This window comes from Rutilus rutilus, assembly GCF_951802725.1.
Source record: "Rutilus rutilus genome assembly, chromosome: 10".
In the NCBI taxonomy this organism is placed as follows: domain Eukaryota; kingdom Metazoa; phylum Chordata; class Actinopteri; order Cypriniformes; family Leuciscidae; genus Rutilus; species Rutilus rutilus.
In genome coordinates, this window is record NC_140215.1 from 9,822,753 (window position 1) to 9,845,732 (window position 22,980).

A 22,980-nucleotide genomic window follows, 5' to 3' on the forward strand; every position below is an offset into this window, starting at 1 on the left:
CACAGCCATTACACTCTGCTTTACAGCTGAATATCGAATATTGGATTGTCGGAAGCCATTTGACCTATGCTGCTTCTTTTTATCAGATAACATCAGCTTTAATGATGCAGGAGGGGATTCATGAAAGAAAAGCTCTTGAGAAACTATTCACATCATGGCTGTGTAAAAAAAACAAACAGCAGTGGCTAGTTTAATAGCACACATTAAAAGTGCCGTTAACACACTTTGCGAGTTTAGACAGGCAAGCAAGACCTACGAGACCTTCTACTGACTCTCAAGACGGCCGCAGTTAATGTGACTTTATATGAGAAATCTGCTGCCCCCTCTTTATATAAGTGCTGTGAAATATTTGATTGTCAGCTTGTCAAGAAGTCATTTGACCTCTGGTTGACCTGCTTCCTCCAGTGGTCTCTTTCTGATCCCACTGCGCCTGCTTGGCTGGCCCTTTAACCCCGTATAGCTGACTCTGCTCTTAAAGAGCAATCCAGGGCCAGCAGCCACAGGCATGCTGGGAAAACCCATGTGCACACATACACACATCCTGATAGGCATGCATATGACATCATCTCCACCACAAACTGTGCTATGGAGTGCACATATTTCTTACACGTATTCCCACGTGCACACTCTCACACACGTCGCGTCAGCAGGTGTTCTGGACACATCCTCCCAGAAGATCTCCAGCTCAGTGGTGCTATTAAAACCTGCTGTACCGTTCAAAAGAACATTATAAGGCATGGAGACTTAGAAAAGATCTAGAAAATTCAGCATACTGGGATGGATGTGGTCAGCAGACACTGGTTAAATGCTTTTATATTGATAGTCTGCACTTATGGACTCTCTAATAACTTGATTTTTGCAAATGGCTCGCAAAAGAGCTTGCTACACGATCTGGACTCAAAATGCTAGGTTTTTCTTGATTTATTAAAGAAATTATGTGGCTTTCAGTATGTACTGAGTATGATGTGTATTTACATCGATCTTCGTCTGTGTTCCAGGGACATATACCACAACATAGAGCCCTTGGATCCAGAGAAACTGAATGTGTTCCGCACCGTTCGAGAGATCACTGGTAAGTCATGTTGGTTTAATTTGGATTGGTCTTTTACATAATAATGATGATAATATGATAACACATTGTTTTCAAGGCATCTTTAAATAACGCATAGTGCCTTACAAACACAAATTGCGCAAGCCACAAATGACAAAGAACAAACCTTCGGAGGAACCAGCACTCAGCAAGGGGAGCCCATCCTCCTCTGGCAGGCACATATTTTTAAATAAATGCTATATGCTGATATAATAAATGAAAAATTGTACCCAATATTTATGTATGTTTATGCTTATAAGAATATGTGCTGACACAAGCACTGCTAACTCAATCTCTGCTGAAATCAGTCAAGTTACGTTTACTGTGCGCTTTGCATGAGGAGGGTTATTTGTTTAACACACTAAGGCCCTGCTTACACCTGGTATTAAGATGCATTTTGATGGGTTGGATCACAAGTAGACGAGGGAGAAACATTCCCCTTAACAATCTATAACATTATCCTGTTTACACCTTAATTCGCAAGACTACTGCAAACGTTGTGAGTGCATTAGAAATCATCAATGGTGAGAGAACATTGTGCTTAGTACGTTTTTCGTCTTCAAACCAAACTTGGTTCTCCAGCCGACAAAGTTTAAATCCAGTCTGGCTTGCGCGCTTCCCATAATCTTTACGCATTAGGTCAGTAGGTGGAGAGTAGGCTTCAGTGGCTGTTCGATCTCATTCGACCACGAGCGTCTACAATACAAAAGCAATCTGGTCGAATGCATTTTTGTCTACCTCTGGAAGTGGACAAGCTCAAAACATTTTAAACCCCCTTTACACCTGTATTTACACCTGTATACACATCGTCCGCTTGTGATCCGATCAACCAAAACACATCTTAATACCAGGTGTGAACAGGGCCTGAGAGAGTGTTCCAAACCAGTCACTAATGAGGGTCCATTTTAGATAGGGTGCTGCCTTATGAGGTAACAGACAGTAGACAGCGAGGCAGCTTCCTACATTTTGGAACAGAGCCATTAACTTTTATGCTTTCATAAAGAAGGGCCTGTAAAATGAAAATAGCTGATTCACATGCCCAGATTTTCATAATCCACCTGTTTTATTGAAGAGTTGCATCAAGAACAAAGCACAGAGAAAGATCTAGTGTGTTTGTGGATTTGTAGACGTGTGTGTGGGATGTGTGTAACTGTGTGTGTGTTTGTACGAGAGTCCGTTTCTCTGTATCTCAGCGGGGAGGCCCTATATATGATGAATACATGATGAGGAAGATTTTTCCAACTGAAGAGAGCTTCCCAAAGGAGAGCAGGACTCATAAGAAACATGAAAGCAGTTGAAAACACACTCTCTCAAACTCTCTCTCTCTCTCTCTCTCTCTCTCTCTCTCTGTCTCTCTCTCTCTTCCTCTTCCTCTCCCTTACACTCTTTACCTCTCTCGCTCTCTCTTGCTGTGGTGACAGCAAAGAGGGCTCTCCAAGTCAGTGAGGCATGCATGTCAGGCTGTCACATCTATATGCAGGTGGCCACAGTCTCTGACAGAACGTCTTGACTGGAAAGGTATTATTTCTGCTCTGTGACCCCCAGCTTGAAGACTTTGACAGATCCAGAGGTGCCGCTATAAGTATTTCTTTACAGCAGGTTTTTAAATCGAATGTGTTTACTCCAATTGAATGAATTCAGTGTACAATTTGCATTTTACGCTTGAAGAAGGTCATCTAGCTGTAAGAAGTTGCAGCTGAAACGAAATACCCTTCAAATGGCTGTTATTTAATTTTTGTATGGTTGCATGGTCAGTATGACTCCCAGTAAACCCCAAACCCTGACTTGCATTAAACGAACATTTCACAGCCGCAGTCGAATGCTCCTCCACCAGTATTTGAAGATTTGGGGAAATGCCTGTGGCTCTTCCGGCACTGCCTTCAGCTCAAGCCCTCTGTGAATCATCTCTCAAGAGAGATGGACAGAAGAGGCTGACCTGATTTAACCTCTGCCTGGTCTCAGGGCTTGAGGGAGGGGTTAGCACTGGTACATACTGTAGAACTGTGAAAAATTATCCAGAACACATATATATGTACATATACATATTTATTTATTTATTTGAATTAGAAATATTTTGTAATATTATACATGTCTGGTAACACTTTACAATAAGGTTCATTAACTAATGTTATGTATTAGTATGTATACTATACTTTGTTTATTGTATAACTAAAATGTATTAACTAACATTAACTAACAATGTGCAATGCATTAGTTACAGTATTTATTAATCTGTGTTAATGTTAGTTAATAAAAATACAGCTGTTCATTGTTTGTTCATGTTAGTTCACAGAGCATTAACTAGTTATGTAATATTTACTAAGATTAAAGGTTGTATAAGTGATTTCAGGCCCCCCCAAAAAAAGATCACATTCATCTAATCTTTCCTAACGATCCGCTAGCTGCCCGCCCCGTAAGCATGCCGTCCAAAAAAATCAATCACCGACAGGGGGAGGGTGTTGTGAGGTTTTGAGCCAGCTTCTTCTTCAGCTCCGACTTCGCGTGCAGCCGTGCACGAGCTCAAAACCTCACAGCACCCTCCCCCTGTCGGTGATTGCTTGGAACACTATTTGTTTTGGTTTTGAGTGGTTGGTGAAACCAACTGTTTTTGTGTGCAGATATCAGAGCCTAGGCTGCCTACAGAGGTTTTTGGACGGCATGCTTATGGGGCGGGCAGCTAGCGGATCGTTAGGAAAGATTATGAATGTGATCTTTTTTTGGGGGGGGGGGGGGGCCTGAAATCACTGATACAACCTTTAACAAATGTTGAAGAAGTATTGTTCATTCTTAGTTTATGTTAACTAGTTAACTAATGTTAACTAATGAACCTTGTTGTAAAGTGTTACCAAATGTCTTTACCTTTTTCAATTTAATGCATCCTTGCTGAATAAAAGCATATATTTCTTAAAAAAAAAAATATATAACCGATATATCAAATACTATATATTTATATATAAACAGCCTACATACTGTATATTAAAGCATCAGAAATTTAAAGCATACATTTCTGAGTTTTGACACAAAGAGATCCCTAAAGGATCATGTTGACGCAGATCAAACTCGCTGGTGTCGACAGCTGTATTTTGTGTTACTCAGACTCATTTGAAGCAGTTTCCTTTGTGATTCTTACGTGCAATTCATTTGTGGGGCAGCATTACTCTCCTGATGTTTGTCTGGAGCTGACAAGTGTTCTCTGGGACCTCGTTAGACTATTAGCATGATGAAGTCTCACCTCCACACGTAAAAAAATAAATAAACAGATTACAACACAGACAGGCAAGCGGCCCACTCTCAAGGCACTGCAGACACACTCTCTTAGACTTCCCATCGCACAGTTTTGTCATTAAGGCAATTAGTGTCAGCAGACACCACACTAACGACACCTCACTGAGGCACTTCCTCTAATCTGCTTCCACAACCTTAGACCAAATAACTCAGGCTGCGGAAAATGCAAACGCTGAAGCGTTTAACCCCATTTCAGCTCAGAAATGATTGATTTCTAAGAGTGAAAATCATGAAATTTTAGGTACATTTTTGCAGGTTTTGCATTAATAATAAACAGTCTGGCAACAATGACAGTAGAGCTCAATTAATGTGAAATTTAGATGATTTATGTTTTATTGATGGTATTTTTCTCTCCTCCAGAAAACCATCACTGGAGGCAAATGTCTTAATCAAATGGCTGCATTAATATTTACTGTAGTCTTTTCCGGTAGACATTCTAATGAGTGTGGAAATTTTAAAGAAACACAACAAAGCAGGCCAGGAATGATAACCACAAGTTGCGGCCTAGAGATATGACCATAAACTCTCAGCAGGAATAATATTTATATTAGTCTCTTAACACAAGACCGCTATTGCTCAAACATGTCCCTCTGAAAGTAATGAATTAGTTTGAAGGCAATCAAATATCAGTTATTACTTGAAATATGCACCATCCAAGCTTTGCATTGTTAAAGTAATTGGAGTAATTTATGTTCTTGTCCTTGAATAAGAAAGTCCTCTTCTTCTTTTTTTTTTTCTTCTTTTTTTTTCTTGTGGCCTGTTTGTCTCTTCTTGGCATATGCACAGGATTGTTTTCCCTTCAATAAATTATTCATTTTTTGAATCCATTATTAAAATGTCTCCTTGATCTATAGCTATCAGCTCTTCAATCTACATTAAATAAACGGAGATAGATGCAGGATATGAGAATATAATATAGTCAGGCATAATATAGTGGTCATATTTCTCAAATAACACATTGATTATGCTCAGCACTGATCACCCACAGTCATTAATGATTTTAATAAGCTCCTAAGAGGATTTATTTATTTATGTTTTCACGCTGCAATGGAAGTAATGCATTTCTCTTAATAATTACTGTAGGTGGCACCACTTATGTCTACTATGTTGGCTGATCATTTGGCTCATTGAGTGTGTCATCTTGTGTTTTCCAGGTTTTTTAAACATTCAGTCCTGGCCAGAAAACATGACTGATTTGAGTGTCTTCTCCAATCTGGCAACCATCGGAGGCAGATCTCTCTACAGGTAAGATCCAGGGCTCACTCTGTGTTGCCAGCTCTAGAAATAATCCCCCTCATCCTACTTCTACAAGTCTGTTGCTTTCTTCAAGTGCACCTAGGAAACTCATTCTTCCAAATCAGGCATTTGTTATTACAACGTCACACATTTAAGTCGGAAAAATAACGCAGAAGTAGCCTTAACAAAACAAAATAATTATATTTTGAGCAGTGAACTCCAAAAACCTGAATTCAAAATGATTATACATGGTATCAAAAATGTTTGTATTATATTAAGAAAACCGTGAAAGTCAATTGAATAACTTTGCAGTTGTTGTCTTTCTTAAAAATAATTGGAAAACAGCATGTAAAGTTAAAAATAACTTGCAAAATCATTCATTATAATTCGCTACAGACTTGTTTTCCACTCACAAAATTCAAAGCCTGTCTGATGTGTTGTGCCTTTATCGTCCATGTTAAAGAGGTGGTTAATGAATGTTTATCTGAAAGAGATATTTGTTTATAGTTTCTATTGATCGTGGCATTTATTCATCTCAATAATAATTTTATCATTTGATGAATAACTAGCCTGTAAGCCTGTTAGATTTATAGCTGTTCAAATTGCTTTCAGCAGTAATTTTGCTACTACTTTTCCATTATCTCCTGATTTGCATCATTTAGTCATGTTAGTGAATTGGACTAAAACAACGCAGACGGCATGTGCAAATGTAGTGAATCCTACTACACTACTCTTAGTGAATCCCCTCTTTCGTGCTTTCCAAAGAGGCTGAGGCTTTCTAGCCAAGAGTTCAAAGAGTACAAATGAAAAGCTCTATTCACACAGTGCAACACCCATTTGCTTAGAGTTAAAGAGTCAGGAGAAGCAGAAAGAGAGCAAGAGCACAGTTTTAACATTTGCGGGTCATTTGTTGAAAGCTCTACCACTGTAGCAATTACCGTTTGTCACATGATGTGCTCTGTGTCTGACACTGGCTTTTTGCCTGAAACACAGAGGGGGAAAAGTAGAGACAAAGAGGAATAACAGTCTCGGCGAGATGAGAGCGATGTCAGTGTCTAAGTGCACCTGCACGTTCTGACTCTCAAAGCCCCTTTGATGTGCTCTTCAGCACGCCTGCCTGTGATTAAAAACACTGTTGTGATTACGCCTCAGCATTAACCCATCTCATCACATCTGAAGTGGGAGATCCTCTGCGACGCTAGATGGGGGACGCAAGCAAAACACTTGCTTTAGAAAGGCAACAGCAGCTCTCATACTGACAAATCGCTCGTGCCTTTTGTTCGTGAAGCCATCATTTCAGCTTTCTTTGTGTCAGATCTCATTCTTTTGTTTCATTCTTACTCATTCTGATCTGATCAAGTCTCCAGGCAAAAGAAAGTCTGGTCTTCTTGGTTGGTTTTGATTGTTTAAAATTGTGCTTGTCAATTGAATGTGTTCATTCAGTTTGAAAAACTAAAGTGAAAATGTATTTTATTAAATATATAAAAATGTAATGTCATATAAATAATTGATATTATATTTCTTTTTTTAGTTCGTTATATTCATATAAAGCCCTCAAATGTTTAATTATTATTTTGTATTATTTGGTTTAAATATTTTTTGTCATTTGTTTGTTTATACACACACACACACACAAACAGATAGATTGATAGAAAGACAGACAGAGTGATTGATTGATTCATTCATTCACTGAGAAAAATTGTGGGCTTTTCTGTTGTATTGTACTGATTAAATATTGTGTATTCCCTTTATTTTTGTAACTGAATTAACCCTTCTTTAAAGTGTTAACGGTAACCTTTTGTCCCCTTGTGTTTTCTCGTGTGTTTAGTGGCATCTCTCTTCTGGTGCTGAAGCAGCAGTGGATTTCATCACTTCAGCTGCAGTCTCTTAATGAGATCAGTGCTGGAAACGTGTACGTCACCAACAACAGTCAACTCTGCTATTACAACACCGTCAACTGGACACGACTCTTCCGCACTAACACCCAGAAGTCCCTGATCCGCAACAACCGCGACCCCAAGGAGTGCAGTGAGTCCGTCGCTCTGTTTTTACTATTGTTCCATTTGTTTTTAGGGTAAATTAGTCATATCCTAGGCTAGCATAGCCAGATATTAGACTTGCATCATAAGGTCTAGTCCAGTTTATTCTCGCAAATCAAAATAATTCCAAAAACAGTTTTTCACAACATCTACCCAACAATCTGCAGCATCTGACCTGTGAGAAAAAGTCTTGAGGCTAGGATGGTTCTCAGGCTTCCAGCTGCTGATTGTCCTGGTTCACCCGAACCACAGCCAGAGATCACGACGCCTCACGCTGAGCTCGCAGACTTTGAGGCAGTAAATTCGGTCACTTTGGAAGGTGCTGGTGCAGCTCCCTCATACCTGACGTTCTGGCCGTGTCATTGCACCTCGCCGAGCCTAGCGGGGGCCATGAGGGTTCCTCCACAGATGGAGGGGGTCAGGAGATGTCAGACGATCAGAGTCTCACTCTGCTGTGAAATATGAGAACTGATGCAAGCCCCCTACCATGTGCTCCATTTTTACCCTTCAAATTCACCCTTAGATCCAACATAAAGAGTTCTTTGATGTTTTTTTTTTTTTTTTACTTGAAGATGTGTGGAATGATGTTACCGTAAACCTGAAAAAAGACCCCAAATGCCTCGGGTTTATGCATGGACCGTCAATCTAATTACCCATTCTCTGCAAATGTTAAGTCGCTCCATGAACAATCACAGGGAATTAATTACAGGGAAGACCCTGCAACAATTTCTGACATTTCAGATTTTTTTTTTTCTAGGAGAAGCTGTAATCACCAGAGGGAATTTACTTTCACCTCTGTCTTTAAGAACTCTCTCTTTTCTCTCCTGCTGAGTGATGTTTATGAAAAACAGCTAAAAAGCAGTTTTTGGCCTTCTTTTCCATTGCGCAGGATGTTGTGATGCAACAGCAATCATTAATGTCTCGCGGCAACCGTAGCCTTTTGTTGGGCTTCGCGATCCCCCTGGCTCTTACACATCTCCCTGGAAACCAACCCAGCACTGCTTTTGACATCAACGCAACCCAAATTGTGTGTTTTCAACCAGGTTAAAACTTTGAAGTTGGCATCTTTTTGATCCATCTGCCACAAATATAGAGCTGAAAGGGCTTCCCACTTCTCTCTGTCGTTCCTCGTGCTGTTGGATACCTGCGTTAAGCACCAAGTTGGTCCTTGAACTAGATGTTGTTCCCTGAGGAAGGCTGGGTTTTTGTTGTGCTCTCTGGAGTGCTTTTACATGTTATTGCTCATTTAGTCATTGATTTTTGCGAATAAATGTACTAGCCTCAGTAATGTAACACCCTCCCTGGTGTTCAGCAATCCTTACTATAGTCCTTGAAGTAACATAATACATTGAGGAGGTTTTCATAAAAGAAAAATTCTAGTATTTGATTTTTGCTTTGAATTCACCATGATATCAAAATGGACAATATTTTTATGGAATACTGTTGTGTTCTTTAATCAAAATAACTTCCCCCTCACTCTTGCTAAGACATCTTTCTCTTCTTTGATGACGTGTGACAACCTGTCACTCACCTGAGATCACAGCAATAGCAAACCACAACGATTCAAATGATCTAATCAATTACACACGGACAAAAGTCTTGCTCCACATTCTTTCTCATTCGAAAAGCTGTTTAACTCGGATATACATAACAATAGGGAAGAAAAGACAATCGCAACATCCGTTTCATGCCGACTTTGTGAGAGCTGTGCAGGTAAACCCCTGATCTCAAGAGGCGCTGTGGTCTTTAGCGTCCTTGTTAGCGCCTGTTTCCCATTCCGGTGACGCCGGTTGAATCCCACAAGTTCACGCTGTAAAATCCAGCATTATTGTTCCCAATGAAAGCAAGAACTTGACTTTTTGTTCACATTGTCATAAGTTTACGCATATTTAATACACATTAGTTAACATCCATATTTTGACTGTGGTTTCGAATCTTTTGACCCCGATATATGCTCTTCAGTGATATTATTCTCAACATTAGTTTCAGAAGTTTGTCTGTTGAGGAGGACGTCTGTGAGACTTGCAGAAGTGGTGTCAGCAGTATTTTAAAACACTCTCCCAGCTGCTGCAAAATACAGTGCCCAGTGGGTGGGCGCCCAGACCATTCTGTCCTCATTTCAAATTGAAATGCGGCAGTTCATATACAGCCAGCTTTGTACAAGCTTAATACATCCATGACCGGACAAGTAACACTTTTCACAGATGGCGTGTGCATTGTGTTCAGTCACGGTTTGACAAAGGATCTTTTCCATCTATCGACTGAACGTTTCCCTGGGGTGGACTGACAGCATCATTTGGAGACAAATGTGCAATAGACTGAAATGCAGATATGGACAGAAATGAGTTTTTCATTGTAACACCTTGGAACAGATGACATTTTTATTAGAAAAAGTCAATTAGAGCAGTCACTTGCACAATTATCACTACATTGTGATTTAGGCAAATATAGAATTCTGCATTTTTATTCTAAAAATATATCCGTATATCATCTATTGCCATACAAAAATAATAATAATAAATAAATAAATAATATTAAAATTACATTAAATTGCTTATACTGCCAGTGTCATTCAAAAGTTTGGGACCGGTAAGATTGTTTGTTTTTAAAAGAAGTCTCTTATGCTCACCTAGGCTGCATTTATTTAATCAAAAATACAGTAAAAACTGTAATATGTTAATAGTATTACAATTTAAAAAAAATTAACAAAATTAAAATACATTTTAAAATAAACTTATTTATATATATATATATATATATATATTTAAAAAATGTAATTTATTCCTATAATGTCAAAGCTGAATTTTTAGCAGCCACTACTCCAGTCTTTAGTGGCACATTATAGTTCTGACTTCAGTTACCCAGATGAGCCTGTGTTATCTGTTTTTACCAGTTGTTATCAGGGAATAACATAGCGCTGGATGGCGCGATTGACCAATCAGAATCAAGTATTCCACAGAGTCATGTAATAAAAATGTTTCATATATTATACATTTTGTATTATCATTTATTTAAATAAGACAGGCTTTTGCCACTTTCAGTGGTAGGACAGATGAGAGATGATAGGAAACTATGGGGAAGTTAGTTATTTACTGGCATGAGTGCTCTTGTATTAATGATAAACATATCTTTTGCAGTTTTGGATCGTATGGTATGTGACCCGCTGTGCTCTGATGCTGGATGCTGGGGTCCGGGGCCCGACCAGTGCCTGTCCTGTCGGTTCTTTAGCAGGGGACGCACCTGTGTTGAATCCTGCAACCTGCACGAAGGGTAAGTTGTTAAACGCCACATTCAATGCCACTGATAAATTAATATAGATATGTATAACTCCACAAAACTATATTTGTACAGGACATGTTTTACTACATGAATCTACAAATCTCAAGAATCACAGGTGTTCTCAAGCTATGTTGTCGGATTATTTGCATATACTTTGCGGCACAGTTTATTAATGTTCGCTTGTACAGGTAGAAGATGTGTCTTCCTAAGGTTGAACAATAGCTAGTTGTTCTACAGGGATTTCACAAAGATTCATGTCTACATCCTCTAGAAAACAATAATAAAACAGCAGAGCAGCACGTCCCCTGGCTTTGGAGAGCAGGTTGCAATGATGAAATGTAAGCTTGGTTGAGCTGGAAAATAAATAACAGTGTTTGGGTGAGCTCTACCTCATATGACGTCTACATCAAATACAGCAGTGTGTGGAGCACCATGACAGAATGAAGAACTGAGTAAAGCCTTGGTTTTGTTTTCACACACGCACAAAGATTTAAGGCAGATAAACAGACACACACAAGTATGAGTGTTTCCATGGGCACTTTCGACCCTGTGTACGTTAAGAAAATAAACTCTCTTGAAACACACTTTTCAAACTCATTAGTTTATCCTTTCCACGCAATACATATTTTATAAGATCATTTTTCATGAAATTAATTTATGGTTTAATAAAAGATTAAACAATTTAATAATATATGACAGAGTTTCATAGTTTACTATATGTTTTATAGTCAGGATATGTGAAAAGGTTAAAATAATAAAATGTCAACTTTAAAGGGATAGTTCATAAAAAAAAAAAAAAGACTTCTGTCATCATTTACTCATAAAATATTTTCTTTCTTAGTTGATACACTTAAAATGTGGTTTTGGAAAAATATCTTAGTGATTAATCTTTTACTAATTAGTCACTAATTTTTTTCAATGTTGTTTTGGACCACATTGACTTTTATTGTATGAGCACACACACCCAAAAATATAAACTTTTGTGATGAAAAGAAAGTCATACAAGTTTGGGATGACATGAATGACAAGAACTAACATTTTTGGATGCACTACCCTTTTAAAAGCATTTTAAAAATAGGAAAAATAAATGCAGGTGTAGTAAAATATTTTCCAAGACAAATTACCTTCATTAAAAAAAAAAAAACACAAATACTGTACATATACTGTGTTTGGCTAGTCACACATTAAAGTAGAGTGACACATATGTAGGGCACATGAAATTGTAATGTGTGCCAAAACACTCTAGAAACCATATTTTGTGTAGTAAATCTGTGTATTTTCTTGTCGTCCTTTCTTGCTTTTTTGTGCAGCCAGTAATAGATAGACAATTGCTTACTCTTCAATTTGATAGTTGACAGACAGTCTGCTAACTATAAGTAACTTTTCAACTACCAGTCATTAGAGTATTACTCTTAGTATCTGCTTAATATTTGATAACACTATATTTTGATGGTCCTCCAGTCCAACAGACATTCCACCGACTATAAGTAACTTTGCAACTACATGTCAACTTATTCTAACCCTATCCTAACAGTCTACTAATATCTAGTGAGAGTTAGTTTACATGTAGTTGCAAAGTTAAGTTACTTATAGTTAGTAGAATGTCTAAAGTGAACTGTCGAAATAAAGTGTAACCAGACATTTTATTTATTGTCTTTGTGTCATTTCATGGTACCCTATGTCTTTATCTCATCATAAACTCCTAAACAACCCAAGGAAAAATTCATAATTTTGTTTGCCATGGCACTGTAGACTGTAGATAACTGCACATGTTGTGTTATGGATGATGTTCTCGTCATGCTGCTTAACTAACCAGCCAGGCTTCCTTGGTAAACCGCCTTTACCAATACCAAACCAGCACAAAAATCTTTTTGGTAGTGAGTGTCTGTCTGATTCCTCATAAAATTGTTTTGACATTAAGCCCCTTCTCTTGGTTAACACATTTGGAATAAGTGAACAATAAAGGTGTTGATCAGTGCAGTGAAGAGAGTAAATTACAGATTGGTTTTGAGTTCCCTCTTTATTTGTTGTGTGCTTACGTACTGCTCAAAGGGAAAGATGAATATCAGCGTTTGATTGATTTGACTGAGTGAAGCAGCTAAATTTAATTTCTCCCTTGCCCAGAGCTAAAACAAGGCAATAAACAAACAACATCCATTTTCACATTCTAAAACAACAGTCATTTGCCATTTTGAGACGGCCCCTCGTCCCTTGAGTGTTTAGGACTGGGACTATCATGGATGGGTGCACTGTATTTTATATAAATGCCACATCCATGTTGGTTTTGCATTGATAGTGAATCAGCACCAGGGCTCGTGCACCCTGCGATCGTCCCACATGATTCTTTTGCCTTGCAGACTGGCCGGTTCTAGGCCCAAGCTGCTCACCAGGCCCTATGTGGTCGAGAAGCGGGAGGCAGGTTCGGAGAGGTACGGCACGGACACGGATGCATCACTGTCTCGCACTGTCACGTCCACCTACTCACCCGTCCCACACGAGTCACCCAGTGTTCCGCTATCTTTGCTGTTTTTGTTTGTGTGTGTGTGTGTGTATTTGTGTTTTGATTTGCAGAGTGATCTCAATGTTTTCTCTGTCTCTCCTCTGGTTGTCGACCTCTGCGGTCTCACTCGCTGTTCGCACAAGATGATTCCCTCAGTATTAGGGAACAGACAGCGAAAAAATGAAAAGACATTCTGAGGATGGGTTAGGATGTGAGGTGTTTGAGCTCTAAATGAAAGATTTTGAAGATGATTAGGACAGTTTTTGTTGTGGGGTTTGCTGGAAGCTTATTTACAGCTGGTATTAACATTATTTTCAGATGATTGTTGAACAAGTGGCTAGTGGTAAATACAGACATCAGAAAACAGTCCAAAGGCTTTCTGGTTCAGTTTTCAGTGTCAGACACTAATGGGGAGGGAGGACATATTTATTTTTTGAAAGAAATTAATACTTCTCTTCACCAATGATACATTAAATTGATCAAATATGACAGTGAAGACTTTTATACTGTTACAAAAGATTTCTATTTCACATGCTTTTTTTTTTATTATTTCTATTAAACAAAATGATCAACTGTTTTCAACATTGATAACAATAAGAAATGTTTCATGAGCTTCAAATCAGAATATTAGAATGATTTCTGGAAGATCATGTGACACTGAAGACTGAAGTTATGACGGCTGAAAATTCAGCTTTACGTCAGAGGATAAATGATGAGTTTTAAAATATATTAAAATAGAAAACAGTTTTAAATTGTAGTAACATTTCAAAATAATATTACTGTTTTACTGTATTTTTGATTAAATAAATGCAGCCTTGGTGAGCATAAGAGACTTGTGAAAAAAGCTTGTAAATCACACACCTGCAGTTGTTTATGATTCTACAAAATTCAGCCAAGTCATGTTTCACATTAGACTGATTAGAAATGGAGACCCAATACAGAAACATGTTTTGCATTTTCCTAGTAGTAGCATTCATATATTTCATGTTGGATTTTAAGTACATATTTGTTTACTTTTGAATGATAAACCATTTTGTTTCTGTATTGGGTCTCCACTTGAAGTCCAAAGTCAAAATTTGTGTCCTAAAGCAAACACAGAACACAGAGTGAACCAGGAAGCATGCGGTGGACACCGAACGTGCAACACTACGGAGCCTGTGAAGTTGAAGTTCACATAAAGGGAGAAAGAGAAGTCCTCAAATGATAAGGGGGTCTTCTATAAGCTTCTCACAGTCTACATAAAATGTGCTGTGCCTTTTAGATAAAGAATAATTCATTTTAATTTAATGTAACACTCATTGACATAGCACGTCAATCATAAAACAATTATTTTTTTTATTTTTCTTTCTCCCACACTGAGCTGCCATCCTCCACATGTCACGGCAACGGATGTCAGCTTCTAAAATGTCACTACCGTCTTCAGAGGAGTGATGGAAACAGGAAGCGACTGTGTTCGCCTGTATTGAACCATTTTGTGATCGTTTGTTTCAGAGGTCCCTAGCTGATTTCCTCCGTGTGGTGCTTTGAGGTGTCCCTGAATGTGCTTGATGAATTGTCACCTCGATAGGTGGTGAAGGCTGACTGTTTACTTTTGGTCAATAGTAACTGTGTTTGCCAGCTGTGGCAGCTGTCTGAGAAGTGCTGTAAACACCTGGCGGATGTGTTGGATTCCACTGTTGCCTCCCTATGGCCTTGTGCCTCAGGCACTGAATTCCCTTCGGCTGCTCTTTCACAAGCTACCTGTGTGTGTGTGTGTGGACGTGCGTGCGTGCGTGTGTGTGTGATGACTCTTTTTTTTTTTTACTGCCTGTGATTCAGCCTTTCCTCATTCAGATCTTGAAATCTGAAGTGTACATAAAGACCTAATATCTAGTCTGAAATTGGAGAGTTGTCTTGACTTTAAAAGGCTAGTGATTGAATCATCTAGATCCTTGAACTTGAGCAGGAATTCCTTGATGAACTTTGTCGATTGACGTGCTATTCTTCCCATCTGAAACTTGAATGCTCTTGAGCGGTCATTAAATGTCATTTTAGTGTGTTATGTTACCTCATATTTTTCTCTTTCTCTTTTATAGGGATGTGCGTGAGTTCGCAAATGGTTCAGTGTGCCTGGAGTGTGACGCGCAGTGTGAGGTGGCAGATGATGACGGTCTTACGTGCACTGGGCCTGTGAGTTCAGTCATATTCCTCTCCAGCTACACTTAGAAAATAATAAGCCCATAATATCAGTCTTTAAAAACAACAACATTAGCACAAGTGTACAATTTTAATTGGCATGGTGTTTTAGACATTCTTTTTTTCTGATTATAAAAAACTTTAATTATTTTTTAAAGAAATTAATACTTTTATTCAGCAAGGACATATTAAATTGATCAAAACTGACAGTGAAGCCTTTTATAATGTTACAAAAGATTTTGAATGAATGCTGTTCTTTTGATCCTTCTATTCATCAAAGAATCCTGAATGATCACAGTCTCCACAAAAATATTAAGCAGCACAACTGTTTTCAACATTGATAATAATGAGAAATTGATAATCATTGATAATCTGTCCCTTTAAATGCAAATGAGCTACTGCTCCCGGCACAGAGGGCGGAGCTACAACAGCTTGTGTCCTTTTACCTCACACAGACATGCACTGAAAATTTCAAAAACTTTTAGTTTTTTATGTTCAAACCGGATTAAGACAATGATGGAGAGACTCAAGAAGAAGTGACAACATGTAGAATGCAACAGGACATTTCTGAATGGTTAGTTGATGAATGTATGTAGCTAATGTGTAGTTATCTTCTAGTCATTGATTATCATATTCTGTCTTGATAATCTATAAATCGTGTTCCCGGGGGTGGGGCTTATGTAATTTTTAGGGTTAGTGATGTCACTAACCCGGGAGGAATGTCGTGTAGTCCCTACCAGCCTTTGTTGTAGTCCTTAAAAAGTTATTTCTTTAAAATAAAATATCTTCCTTTGCTTTGAACTTTGAGCGTTGTAACTTTGTGCAGATGTTGTTTATGCTCAAACAGCAACATTACACACTAACTAAAGTTAGAAAAGTGAAATCATAATCAACCACCCCTTTAAAAAAATCTTACCAACCCCAAACTTTTGAAAGGTAGCTTTAACTACAAATAAATTTAATGAATAATCAGCTCAATCAGTGCTTGGTGATTGTTAATTTTGGATTCTGTGTGCATGTTTCTTTCATTTCAATGCAATCTCTTTCAATATATATTAGCTTTAAGCACAAACAGAGCTGAACAGCAGACACCACCTTCGATTGGCTTGGTCAAATGATTAATTGAATCCCTTGTCGAAGTGTACTTTTGCCGCCGTCGGATTGATTTTACTTCTTGTTAATTTAGTGAGAAAGTAGATTAAGTTGCCTAAACTTGGCAAGTGTTTACAGAGAGTCCTGCCCCATAGAAGACACCTGAGAGTGGGATGAATAAGCTGTTTGGATGTTCATGAATCTGATCAGGTTAGAGACATTACCACAGATGGGCTGTGTGCTCAGCGCTGCCCCTTTTTCAAAACCGCCTCAAGCACTTTGGTTTAAATTGATGACTACATGACAAGATGCGTACGGCCGTGTGCTTGTGTTGGCGAAAGAGGATTTAGCTGATCCATCTCTACATCTCAGAGGCCTCTGGCTGTTGTCTGCTTGAGTCAAACAGAAAGGTCTCGCAAATGACGCGATCATGAGCCCTCCGAGACCCATACCAGCACAAACATAGACAGAAAAAAACTCTCTAAAACTGAGTGCGTGTCCTGACTTTCTTTTTTTTTTTTTTTTTTTTTACCTGTGCCTGGAAATTTAGAGGATAAATATTCCTCTTTCATGTGGTTTTTGCCTGATCAAAGCCTGTTATCTGTTCATTTCCGAAGTAGTTCAGTCAATGTGCCATGTCGATGTGAGTATGTGTACATGTTAGTAATTGTTATATAAAGAATGAAGGCATTTTGCACTGTAAAATTATTGACAGCTAAGCAAATCTCCTTGTAACCCTTGTGTCATATGTAATCTAAAAAATATTTATTGAAAGATATTTGATGTTCTGCTCTTAATTATTTATTTTTAATAGAAGTCATTTTATGGCTCGATGGTGTTTTTAGCCCCCAATGGCTCCTTCCAGGCAGCTAACCCTAACCTCAACCTTAAACCTACCCATCCCCTCGCTGCCTGGAAGGCGCCGTTGGGGGCTAAAAACACCAAACACCCATTTTATGTGGTTAAAAAAAAAAAAAAAAACTTCATTATGGGAATATTATGATAATTTCTTTTGAGAATTATAATAATAATTGTATAGTAACATCCAGATAAAAAACTTCACATTCCTAAAACAGACCATTGGAGACAATAATGCAAATAATAGAGACACTAAATTGATCACCAAGTGATCCAACTGACTTTCTCCAATAAGGACTTTACACACCCATAAGCCTCTGAGGTGATGCAAGGCTTAGCTAAGCTGTTAAAATGTTTGTTGTTATTAGTGCAGATTAACTGCTGAGTGGTCTAACCTACCTGTGAAGCAATCAGCAACATCTGCTTCACAAAGGCATAATTAAACAACACTAACAAACAGTGTTTTGTGTGTGTGGAGAGGAAATGGAGATTTGTGTGCAGCAGGTGTCTGGAGAAGCAGCACAATTAACAGAAAAAGTGATGATGCTTTCTAGGTAACCTTGCCTTGGAGGAGTTTTACAGACACCTTTATCTTTTGCACGATTTTGGCAGACCCAGTGCCGGAATAAAATTGACTCGCTGGGCCATCATATTTCTTTCTCTCTTTTTTACTTACCAAGAAAACAGTAAGCTTTTTCAGAGCTATAGAACAAAATGATGAGTAAACCAGCTAAATGAGGAGGCATTTGGTGAGCTTTATAGCAGCCTACAATGCATGCAAATTAAATTGTACAGTCAACATTCGCAATTAAAACTTAATCAGAAACAATACTAATTTACTTCCGCCAGGATTCTTTAATTAACATGCCCCCAAACTCAATGAATATCCAGAGTTTCCCCACTGGTAATTATGACATTCTGGTGACGTTCATGCACTCTATTCTCATAGCCATGATAATTTTGATAAGACTTGAAGGTAAAATAAATTCAATAGATTTATTAATATATTAAATGAATAATGCAATGCTGAATAGAGCAGCATGCTACTCATGTAGTTGTGGTTGAGTGTTCATTCGTTTATTTAGTTTTGAGCCTTTTGCCACTTAAGGTTAAAAATTTTAACTAGCAGATATCACCATGAAACTTTGCCAGTTGATTACCTACATTAAGATGAGAAAAAAATGTATTACAAGTTTTCTGTAATTTAATGTTTAAATATGCAAATCAGGCAAGATCTAATCAAATATGCACTAATTTGCTATATCTGAGTATTGGATAAAGCCAGGTTAAAAATTATTTTTTCATTGTGTTCACATAATAGATGGGAAAAAAAATTACAGAGGGATTTATAGATATCTATTTTTGTTATCCTGTAAATCAGAAAATACTGTCTATTAATAGCCTTAAAAAAATGATTTTCGCCATATTTTTTGGAATAAAATGTTATATAAACCAGGCTAGGAATTATATATTTACAAATCCCTCTGTAAATGTCTTCATAATATGACTAGGTACAAGTCTGGAAAGTTTGGTGTATATAGGTGCTACTGAAGTGGAGATTTCGGACCTGGAGTATGAGAGAAAAGTCATTTTGAGAAAACGGGCTTTAAAGATTTTTCATCAGCCAATGAGATTGCGCATTCAGCCCTTTTACTTTCACGATTGGTTGCTGATAAAAAGGAAATGACCATATTTGGATCCGACAGGATTGTACACAAGAGAGAGAGCTTCCTAACGGTGCATGTGATGACAGGCTGACGGCAGAGATCGCGGAGCAGCACGTTGATTAAGAACACCATCTTTTGTTGAATTTATGAGAAATCTACAGACGCAAACAGACAAAGTGTAATAAAATAAACTAAATGTGTATTTCGGACTTTTTTTCAACACACGTCTGAAAGAAGACATGTTATTGAAGACAAATATCCAAAAATCTCAAAATTGACCAGTAAAAAAAACCCGATGTTTTTGCCTGCCGTGTCTCGCCTTAATAGCAATAGTAGAGGGTAGATGAGAAATGATGGGGATAGTTCACCCAAAAATTATACTTCTGTCACCATCATTCTTCTGTTATTCCAAACCAGTACGACCTTTTTCTTTTGTGGAACCCAAACGAAGAGACAGTATTTTGTGAAACGTCTTTTTTGTCAATACAGTGAAAGTCAAAGGAGTCCAGTGTTATTTAGGACCCCATTGACTTTCATTATATGGACAAAAACATTCTTCCAAATGTCTTCTATTGCACAGATGAAAGAAAGATTTGGAACAACATGAGGTGTGTGTAAATGATGACAGTAAGCAATAGTAAAACAGTAATATTGTTAAATATTTTTTGTGAAATATAACTGTTTTCGATTTTAACATATTTTGAAATGCAATTTATTCCTGTGATGGCGAAGCGGTATTTTAAGCAGTCATTACTCCTGTCTTGTTCCTTCAGAAATCATTGTAATATTCTGATTTGTTGCTTAAGAAACATTTCTTATTATTATCAAAGTTGATGTTTTGAGGAATTGAAAGTTAGAACAGCATCGAAATAGAAATGTTTTCTAACATTTTAAATGTCTTTAATGTCACATCCTTGCAGAATATAAGTATTAATAATTTCTTTAAAAAAAAACCTGAACTGTTAATATCGATGGAAAACTGTATGTTTACGGTCCTGAAGCTGTGTGTGTTGCGTGCTGCCTGGCTCCCACGGCCGCGTCTGGGTGCCGTCTGCTGCTTTATTGCATCAGAGGCGGTTTACAGCGTGAAATGAAGAGCAGCTGTAATTGCTGCAAGGCTTTTATTCATCTCTCACAAGAGATTCGCTCGTAAAGAAGCACATATCAGCCTCGGTCTCACTGAGCACAGACAGATACGCTCGCATACAGATGTTCCTCAAGGTTACGTAGGCGCAGCATGCGTTTTCCACCCTTAATAGAACAAAACGGAGCATCTCTTCCTATTGTCCGCAAAGTGTTATTTGTCTTTCTGGTTGATGAGGTGTTCGGATGACTCTAAGGGTGCTTATATTGATATCCAAGCTAACAATTCCCCCTCTCCGGCCTCCTCTCTCCATATTACCGCCATAAATCCTGTGCCGGCTGATTGTTATGGTCATTGTGTTGGTGGTGAGGGATGGTTATTATCCATAGGTGCTGGTATTTTATGTGTCTCTTTCCTCCACTTTCTTTCTCTCTCTTGCAGGGTCCTGATCACTGTGTTAAATGTCTTCACTTTAAAGACGGACCCAACTGTGTGGAGAAATGCCCTGATGGCCTACAGGGAGCAAACAGCTTCATCTTCAAATATGCAGAGGCCAACAATGAGTGTCACCCCTGTCATGTCAACTGCACCCAGGGGTATGGACATTTTTGTTAAATGTTTGCATTTTGTGAGTGTGTGTGTGGGAAATATATCTGTAGCGGTCCAGCTACTTCCTGTGCTTGTTTGCCACGTCAGTTCTAGCCTCAGGAACTTCAGAGAGCCTATTTGTCAATGCACTGACCCTTTTTAGAGCTCTTGTGTCCTCGGAGCTGGCTGTGCATAAAGCCTCATTAATTTTAGAGGAAGGAGTTTGCCCTTGCTGCGTCTCTGCAATCTAACTTTAGCCCTAAATGATAACCATCACACTCTCCGAATTTATCCGGCTGGGCACCTGCAACATAACCTCAGGCCCTTGGGGTTACATGAGAGACAGCTCAAATTTCCTGCAGAAAACCATTATCTCCTCAATGAATCTTCACATTGAGCCATGTATTCACTTTTCTTCCTCCTGTGTCACATGGAAGCCCTCATCTGCTGACTGTCTGATCTGGGATCGCTGTTAGCCAGGGACGATTAGTGACGTTAGCGGTTAGCTGACAAAACGACAAGGCTGTGAGCATCAGCGTGGAAGGGCAGGAATTTAGACGTCAATAAAACGACAGGAGAGGCAGTGTCTTGAAAATAGGTCTAGCACTAATAGATTTGATGAATCGTGATCATTAAGTTGTCTCAAGACAGTCATTAGATTACATTCACAATATTTCCTAGTCTTGTAAGTATGAGAATGTTTAGACCGAGATCTTTGATCTCAACAGCATTACTGATTTGAACTTCAGTAGCATAAATTAAGTACGTACGTAAGTATGACTCGTTTCAAACTGTCTTTTTCAATGAATACCTTGCATGGTATTTTGTTATTTATTAAAATATTTTAGTAAAAATTAATAAATGCAGCATTTTTATTGATATGCATTGTTTTATTGGTGCAGGATAAACATTAAAATAGTTAAATACTAATAAATATATAAATACTTTAGAAAACTTTAGATATATTTGTGTGTGTGTGTGTTTACTTATTTGTTAATTTGTATTCTTTATTTATTGTTTCAGATGCACAGGGCCTCGTCTGCAAGACTGCATTGGCATGATGGACAGGTACACTCATTTTATATGTATATATATCAATTATATATACTATAAGTCTAAATCTCTGTAACATAAATGATGTCCTGTAGCAACACTACTGTGTGTTATACACTCTTTCTCCAAAATACAGTGATTTCCACTGTCAGTAGGTTTGCAAGGTCAGAATTCTGGCACTAGGTTCTCGTCCTCCCTTAAGCCATCATTTATTCATGGTATCTATTTTGGTTTTCTGCCCAATGTCCAACAGTTGATTCTAGTCAAACTGGCTGGCATCAATAGAAAATCACTGTGACTGGAGATCCTTTACACCACACAGTTCTACAGACAGTTCACACACACACACACAGTTATGTCATATTGGTGATTCAGTCACAAGACCTCTGTGCACTAGCAGTGGGGTCCAAATGTTTGAGACTACATTGAAAATCTCTGACATTTTTTATTTTTTATTAAAAGATGATAAATAATATAATATAAATAATTAAGTTTTTTTTTTTTTTTTTTAAGCACTGATGTCGAATGAAGAAATATTATTTGTAATTTTAATATTTATTAAGTATTATTATTTAATTTGTTTATTGGTTAATATTTAAATAAGCAAATGTGTGACTTTGATCACATGAAGTTTCACTCAAATAGTTATGCTGTAGTACAATTTTTAATGAAATGTTAAATATTAAATGAACAAAGCTTGCAAAATAGAGGTATTTTCACTAGTGGTTTCTCACTGTACATTAAAATTCATCCTTCACTGGCTGCGTACAGTGCAAGGCTCTAGGTTTGTCAAACCCAGCTGCATCTGATTGGCCTAATTCCTGTGTTGATGACATCATTAACACACACACTCACACACTGCTCATTGTTTTAGTGCCAGCTGCCTTTCAAGACAGAGCTCTGCTTTAACACAAAAATGCACGGTAAAAAAAAAAAAAAAAACAGTTATATAATGACCAGGCCACAGTTCTGTGATTAATGTGCTGCTGTGAGGTGTGTGTGTGTGTGTGTGTGTGTGTGTGTGTGTGTGTGTG

The 22,980-nt window shown here is 38.0% G+C and overlaps 1 protein-coding gene across 2 annotated transcripts in view; it reads left to right on the forward strand.

The window, feature by feature from the left end:
• Window positions 1-22,980, forward strand: part of erbb4b (erb-b2 receptor tyrosine kinase 4b) — a 290,413-nt gene that overhangs the window by 216,405 nt on the left and 51,028 nt on the right. The window contains exons 10-17 of one of the 2 annotated variants that reach the window (XM_084420233.1): window positions 999-1,072; window positions 5,530-5,620; window positions 7,440-7,639; window positions 10,788-10,920; window positions 13,287-13,358; window positions 15,505-15,598; window positions 20,747-20,901; window positions 21,917-21,961. In XM_084420233.1, the coding sequence (XP_084276359.1) occupies window positions 999-1,072; window positions 5,530-5,620; window positions 7,440-7,639; window positions 10,788-10,920; window positions 13,287-13,358; window positions 15,505-15,598; window positions 20,747-20,901; window positions 21,917-21,961 (864 nt within the window). The remainder of the gene's footprint in view (window positions 1-998; window positions 1,073-5,529; window positions 5,621-7,439; window positions 7,640-10,787; window positions 10,921-13,286; window positions 13,359-15,504; window positions 15,599-20,746; window positions 20,902-21,916; window positions 21,962-22,980) is intronic. The other variant, XM_084420234.1, reaches the window with a different exon arrangement.